The 7730-nt window shown below is 35.4% G+C and overlaps 1 protein-coding gene across 1 annotated transcript; it reads right to left on the bottom strand.

Annotated features, from left to right (window-relative positions):
- Positions 1-2007: 2007 nt before the first annotated feature.
- On the bottom strand, positions 2008-4857 carry LOC136230083 (uncharacterized). Its single transcript, XM_066019022.1, has 5 exons — positions 4468-4857; positions 3360-3421; positions 3168-3272; positions 2455-2621; positions 2008-2348 (listed from the first exon to the last, which is right to left on the bottom strand). The coding sequence occupies exons 1-4, from the start codon at positions 4706-4708 to the stop codon at positions 2481-2483; spliced, it is 549 nt and encodes a 182-aa protein (XP_065875094.1). The 5' UTR covers positions 4709-4857; the 3' UTR covers positions 2008-2348; positions 2455-2480.
- Positions 4858-7730: the final 2873 nt, after the last annotated feature.

Below are 7730 nucleotides of genomic sequence, written 5' to 3'. Positions count from 1 at the left end.
TGTTATTATTATTTGTATGTGTGTCAACTCCAAGTATTCCACTTAATTCATTTGCTTTTATGTTTTGTTGGTCTTGGATTCCAATGTTATCTTCAATCATTAATTTATACAAATGCTCTATCATTTTATAATTTCCTTACCTTAATGATTGAGTAGTGTGAATTTTCAAATAAAATGTCAGTGAAGTGAAGCTCTAATTTATAACTTTCTCATTCAAATTCCCATATTGTACTATCTTTCCCTAGTCAAATAATGTTTGCCATGAAAAGATATACTACAATTATTTTTGTTTTTTTTGTCCTTTTACGGTTAAACTTGTAATTATCTTTATTTTTTTTCATGATTCTTGTGATGAAAATTTGATGATTTAGATCACTAGACAACTTTTGATACATAACAAGAGAGGTTGAGATAAAGAAATGACCTATATTTTGATTTGGATCAATAAAGGTTCAAGCAAATAATATTCCATTGGTTGGATTCACTTCAACTCAACTCGCTTCAGGTCCGACCTCCTTCACCTTCACCTTCACCTGTTTGCTCCTCTTGAATCCAGGATGCTCCCAATTCTCATCGAACATAATGAGTGAAGGATGTCACCGCTATCAGGGCTATTTAACTCAAGCTTCCGCTGATATTTAAATCTCAAAAATAGTGTTTGTTATTATCTCTGATACGCCTCCACATACCAATGCTCATTGGATTTGAAGCATGTACAACACAAACTATCGTACTATGTGTTGAAATTTTATCAATAAATAAGGTTGCTAGGATTCGAACTCTCAACCAATTAGTCAAAGATGTAAACAAAGACACTACTCAACCCAAAAGGTATCTTGAAAGGTAAGAATTCCCTCACACATATAAGAAGCCATTTAGCTCCATTGTTAAACATATGAGATTTTTTTTTTTAATAGATAAACATATGAGATATTTAACACTTCCCTTCACGTTCAATTTATTTGGAACATGAAACTCATATTAACCAGGAATGCAACATTGAACCATAGCTTCAATGTTATGTCAAAAAATCATTTAACTAAAAAATTAAACTAATAATTAAGACCTAAAAATAATTCGTCTCATTAACAAAAATTATAATATTTCCCTTGTGATTTTATTTAATCTGTATAGATTGCTGAAGGTGCAAGTACATCTAGGATCATTGGGGTGGATTCGATCCCTAAAAATTCTAGGAAAAGTATCCGTATCAATCGTGATTTGTCACTCGGATTATTTTTATTTTTGTAAATCGTGTTATTGTTTCCAAATTTCCACCTCTACTTGTGATATTATATTCTTTGGGGATTAGCAAGCAAAGGACCATGACAGGCTAGTACATAGGTGCCTTTTTATTTGTCTAATACGTCCATGTCCTTATCTTTCAGTTCATGGTGAGAAGTACTTAACCTCAAACAGCAACAATTTTTCACCTTCCTAGGTAATTGCAGATACGAACAGATACTGGAGTTGACAGGACTATGGAATGCACATGCAAAATTAGTACTACTATCTATGATTGAAGATTTCAAACGTGTTCTTGCAAGGATCTTCTGAACAAAGAGATAGGTAGGTTGAACTTTTTGTTTTTCTTATGGTTTACCACTTCAACGTTCAATGTTTTATATCTTTGATGTGGGATTTCACCTTAAGCAGTTTTCATTACTAACCCAGTTGCTTACCAAAAGGACTCCGAAAGGAACTTTACTTGGAAACACAACCCGCGGACACGACCATCCATCCGTCGTTGATCTATACATTAACAAGGTTATCTTATACTTGTCTCAGAGTATCTGGCTTTCTTTTATTTCAATGATCATTAACCTAACAGACAAGAATTCCCTGCAGAATCTGGAATCGGACAAGTTTATAACTGAGGGTGCGTTTTGGGAAACCAACAAGGCGTTTGAGCTCATACTTAACAGGGAGGGCTTGGGGTGTGGAAGAGTAGGACCTTGGATGCAGAACTCAAGAGCAGTTGAAGCATATTTATGTCTTAGATAGCAAATATGAAAAGCCCCCTTTGCGTTTCTTTTGCAGTTAAATCTTCTACTGTTTACCTTCATGATTTGGTACTGTAATTTGTAAATGTGTTGTTCGGGTTTAACCGAGATTACAAGATAGTGATCAGTATAAACATAGAAGCTCTAAATGGTGTTTTCTACCTGCAGAAATGTAGCTGCAGATTTGCAATTTTGCTTTCTACATTGTTGTTGTGTTGAGGCAACAGCTTCAAAGAATCACACCATGTTCATAACATATACATATTTGAGATATCAAATTCAGCTACCCACAATATGATATATAGAAACGGCTGGATGCTGTGTGTTTTGAGAATAAATTGAAACCTGCCAAGGAAAAAATTAATCCTCGAACAGAAATGTTTCTTCTGATTTTGAATTCGGCAAGTAAAGATAACTAAAGCAAAAGCTCAAAACCAGCCCAACTGATTACCTCTCAAAAAGGATTTCTTGCCAGGGTTACTTGTACTTCTCCATTATTCTTCTTGCTTCCTCTAAAGGGTCTTCTGAAGAACTTGACCCTCCAGAACCTCCACCGCCTTTTGGCCCTTGATCTTTGTTCAAGGCAATGAACACGAAATATACGAATCCCATCGTAGCCTAGTCATCAAGCAGAATGCAAAATGGAAAACCCTCAAAAGTAGATTTCGTAAGATGATTTTGAACTCAAACACATCTAAGCAAACACTCATTATGCAAGTGCACACGCATTCAAAGTAACTCGATGACACATTGAGCTCATATCACTATCATCAAACACTCTACCATATTAGAATTAGTTGCCAAACCAGGCTGTTGTCCTATAGATGAACCTTTCTATATTAACATATCTTGAATGTGACAATTCACTAGCCACGCTCTAAGCAACTGCAGATACTAAGCCAAGCCCCAGAAGTTATATAAAACCTAAATTGATAACATGAATTTACCTACTTTGTTTACACCACCCAACATTAAACCATTGTGTATAATATGTGCATCACATAGGCACTACTCAGTAGGCAATACGGGCCAAATGGCTCAACGCTGTTTAAAAATGTTCTGTCAGCACATCTCACTAGTGAGACTAGACTAGACATGAGAACAGAAAAATTGAAACTATTTTAGATTGCTTCCATTAGTAATCAAAAGGAACAGAGTACATACCAATGCAAAGAAAACCGTGGATAGAATTGACTTGAATAGAAAGAGTGAGATGGCTAGCGCAACGGCTGTTACTGATATCCTCGCAACTGGTCTTGGTACAGAGTCCTAAATAAAAACACAGAACAGATCAAATTAAACAGCAGCCTTCTGTCACCTAAAAAGCAAATGAGGAAGGTGTGAAATTGAACTTACAGGCACCATACTAGTTCCTGCCTCAATACCATCCTTTCCGACCTTCCATGCTGTTTGAATAACTGTTTTGCACAATCATACATGCTCATTACCAATATCTAAAACTAGCAGCACACAGAGCATCTCATTTGCAAAAAGGTATAACATTCTATTACTTAAACCATGTCCAAAGTCCAATTTCAGGACAAGTTTTTTGCTAATTTCATAATAATCCAAGCAACTAATTTCTTTCAGCAGACATAAAAACAAGATGCCCTTAACATATTCATACTTGCATTGCAACCTATAATGCACGGAAACTCTTCATGACAAGCGTTTCCCCGTTTCCGGTAGATATGGGAAACGGAAACTCTCGGAAACTGATACGAAACGTTTCCGGGCACGTTTCCGTAATTACCAAAAATATGAAACGCGTCTCTTAATTTTTTAAATAGTGTTCCCCACCTATTTCGATTAAAATTCTAGAAATTCAAACTTTCTATTTTGCAGTTCCCGTTTAATCAGAGATTAGAAAAATTGAAACTTTGTATTTAGCATATAATTACTTATTGAGCTTGAACTTTCTTCATCTTGTTCTTCAATCTTGTTTATTTGATGTATTATTATATTTTTAATATTTATAAATATGCCCCTATATTTTCAATATTTACACGTTTCCCCCACGTTTCCGTTTCCTATGTTTTTCAGAAATTACGTTTCCCAGTATGGTTTCCGTTTCAGTTTCCGTGCAACATAGATTGCAACTGTAATATTGTTAGAAGCTCAAGCAAACCTAACTAAGATACCCTCAGAAACCAAATAATAAACAATATCAGCAAAAAAGTAAAATCTTCAAATTGCAATGTGGCATAAACATAATCTAGCAATTCAAAACCCAAACCTAGACAAATGAGTCCAACTGCCAATCCAAAAATGCCCACTTAAAACGTCTAATGACCATTCAATAATCAAATTCTGAAAAAAGATAGCAAGTTTAATATAGAATGACACCTCAATAACCATAAACCAGCAATATAAGTAGAAAATGAAATCAATCAAGTCGACAAAGTAAGTTAAAAACGAAATATATAAATATAAATAAATAAAATGGAGGCGGTTAATGCAAGACCTTTGAAGAACCTAGATTGCGCAGCGAAGATAACGGGAAATGACCTAGAACTGCGTCTGGCAAGCTTTCGAACTTGCAATTTTGGAGGCAGAGGTTGGTTCCTGTTGAATTTTAAAAAAGAAGTGGACGAAAGAAGGTGAGGATTGGGGATGAGAACCAACGTTTGATTTTTGTAAGATTTGGGCGAATGGCATGGTGATATTGAGCATAATAACCTATCAACAATGGCTGATGAAGCCATCGTTTTATTTCTCCTTCGCTTCGATTCGATTATTCAATTAGAAGAATGAAAAAGAAGTGCAGTAATGAGCATAGAAAGATTATGAACCAAGAGAATTCAGTTCTGTTGTTGCAATTCAAATCGGGTCAGAATGAAATACTCCAAGCCCAATTAGGAAGGAAGCCTAAATCCATCTTTTCTTCATTTGCTTTCAATTATTGTTTCTGTTCAATTGATAAAGGTTAAGGGGGCGTTTGGTTTGGGATCTTTAAGAATGAGAATGGGAATGAATTCGTTCTTGTTTGTTTACAAAAAAACTCATTCTCTTTACCCACTTTAGATTAAGTCATTACCCCACTTTAGGTTAAGCCATTACCCCATACCCTTTAGGAAATTTGATTCCCTTTACCTCATTCCCTTTCCTAAACACATATCCAAACACATAGGGGAATTAATGGTTATTCATTTCCTTTAGTTTTCCTTTCTTGATTCCTTTTCCTTTACCCCTTGTGAACCAAACGCCCTCCATAATTTAGCCCTTTAAATTTTTAGAAAGAATTTAGTTAAAATAAGTTATAAAATCATAAAGTTAAATATGATTTTTACTTATAATAATAATAATAAATTGTATAAACTCAATTTATTACTAATTAGTTAAGGTAAGATACTTGTATACTATGTCACTTAGTATAATAAAATTTCTCATTACGAACAATCAGGTTCCGTATGAATTTCTACTTGCAAGGTTGCGATTAGTGAATGTCCTGGCTACTAAGAGGCTCATCATCTAAAACAATTCCAAATTAGTCATAAGCCATGTAGAAGGCACATACAAAGTATAAAACGTCATCATGGCCAAGTATTTAGGAAAAGACAAACTCACACATCTAGTCATTCTGATAAAAGGATATCCATTGTTCCATTTTCTTAATGCATCGGGAAGAGAACAGGAAAGCAAATGCTCAAGCTACCGCAGCCACATGGGAGGCTCTAGACGCTCACAGTTTATTTGCCAGAATTTCCACGACCCCTAGCCAACTCTCTCATTTTATATGTGGATTCAACAGACGTCGATGTTGGCGGTTGCCGATTTACCATTATCTAATATATCACCAACGTCGTATTACCTAGTGACCAGGCATAGACCCTACTCCTTGTTTAACAATCATAGCAGTACGATGTGCGAGATATAAATCTTGTTTTTTTTTATCACAAATCTATAACCCACTCGTGGATAAAATGCATTTCCGAAAAAGAAGAAGTCCATTGCCTTAAAGAGATACACGAAGAGGTATGCATGTCACATCAAGGGCGAAGACCCTAGCCCGTAACGCTTGCCTCCAAAATCTATACCGGCCAATGATGGACGAGGATGCTATCGTCATTGTAAAACGATGCAATAACTATCAAATGCCTCTCAATTCTCACAAAGTCCCAACATCAACTAAACATTACCTCACCATGTTCTTTCTCCATGTGGGGATCGACATATTGCGACATTTCTCCTTACATTCAAATAATGAAAATGCGTCGTAGTCGTAATCAACCACTTTATAAAATAGGTGGAAGATGACTCTTTGATCATCATTTCAGAAGCCAAAATTATTTTCTTCCTACAAAGTCGCATCTTGAATCGATTTGGTATCCCCCACTCGTTCCTCACAAACAATGGGAAACAATTTGATTGTGTCTCTTTCTATGACTTCTATCAACAATGAAGGATTTATCATTGTTCATATTTGTTGCTCACCCTTATAATAACAAGCTAATAGAGGTCACCAACATGACCATTTTACAAGGTATTAAGGCATGCCTTCACAATAAGGGGTGCTTATGGATCAGCCATCTACCCTCGAGCCTCTACTGATACAGAATTGCACCACATGGAAATCCCTTTTTTCCTCACATATGGCACAAAACCCATTCCCCCAACTGAGGTCGAGCTACAATCACTATGGGTGCAAGAATACGTGGACACAACAAATGAACAAGTACTCTGTGATACGACAGTCAGTATTGAGGAGTCCCGACTAAATTCACTACTTGCCATCACTTCCTACTAACAGAATGTCTCCCAATACTAGAATTGTTGTGTCTGCACTCGACAATTCAAGGTCGAAAATCTAGTCCTGCATAATGTTGCAGCGTCACAAGCTCTACTAGAGAAAGGAAAACTGGATTAAATAATACTTGGAATGCACAAACTATCAGAAAATATTATCTTTATTACATTCATTTATCTCCATTTACTTACGAATACAATTACGAATAATAAAACCTTGATAACAATATTTCCTGATACCTTCTGGATACGAGTGTCTAAGTAACAAAGCTTGTTTATCGAATCGTAACAACATTCTCTGACACCTTGTGAATGAGGGTGTCTAATTAATAAAGTTTGCTTACCAAATGGTAACACTAACCTCTGACAACTTGTGAATGTAAGTGTCTAATTAACAAAGCATGTTTAACCAATAGTAATAGTACTTTTCTGACACTTCGTGAATGCGAGTCTCTAATTTTCAAAGTATGCTTACTGAACATGAACAACACTTTTAACTCCTCACAAATATGAGTGTCTAATTAACAAAGTATATGTTTACCGAATGGTAACATCACTTAACTCCTCGCAAATGCAAATGTCTAATTAATAAAATTTGCTTATCGAATGATAACAACACTATTCGATACCTTCAGCTTTAGGGCCGATCCTGATAATTTATGGGCCCTTGGCGAAATAAGAAATGAGAGTCCTTTTAATAAAAAAAATTAGAGTAAATTACACCAATGGTACCTGAACTTTACTCTAATTCACACTTTAGTACTTAGATTACATTTTGTCTCAAAAATATACCCGAAGTAACGATGACCGGACAATTAAGTATATTTTACCGGTTAATAGCCGGTCAATGCGATTTTGACGAGTAAATTACACTGATGGTACCTTAACTTTATCAGAATTCATATTTTGGTACCTAGATTTCATTTTGTCCAAAAAATGCACTTCAAGTTAAGATGACTCAATATTTTAGTATATTTGACC

Source organism: Euphorbia lathyris, chromosome 5 (genome assembly GCF_963576675.1).
Source record: "Euphorbia lathyris chromosome 5, ddEupLath1.1, whole genome shotgun sequence".
Lineage (NCBI taxonomy): Eukaryota > Viridiplantae > Streptophyta > Magnoliopsida > Malpighiales > Euphorbiaceae > Euphorbia > Euphorbia lathyris.
The sequence above is the reverse complement of the archived record's forward strand: the minus strand, read 5'-3'. Positions and strand labels throughout refer to the sequence as shown.

Coding starts and splice junctions, on each gene's coding strand:
- LOC136230083 (XM_066019022.1), bottom strand. CDS start 4,708: ATGGCTTCATCAGCCATTGTTGATAGGTTATTATGCTCAATATCACCA. Junction 3,422..4,467: donor GCAATCTAGGTTCTTCAAAG/GTCTTGCATTAA, acceptor TGTGCAAAACAG/TTATTCAAACAGCATGGAAG. Junction 3,273..3,359: donor CAGGAACTAGTATGGTGCCT/GTAAGTTCAATT, acceptor GTTTTTATTTAG/GACTCTGTACCAAGACCAGT.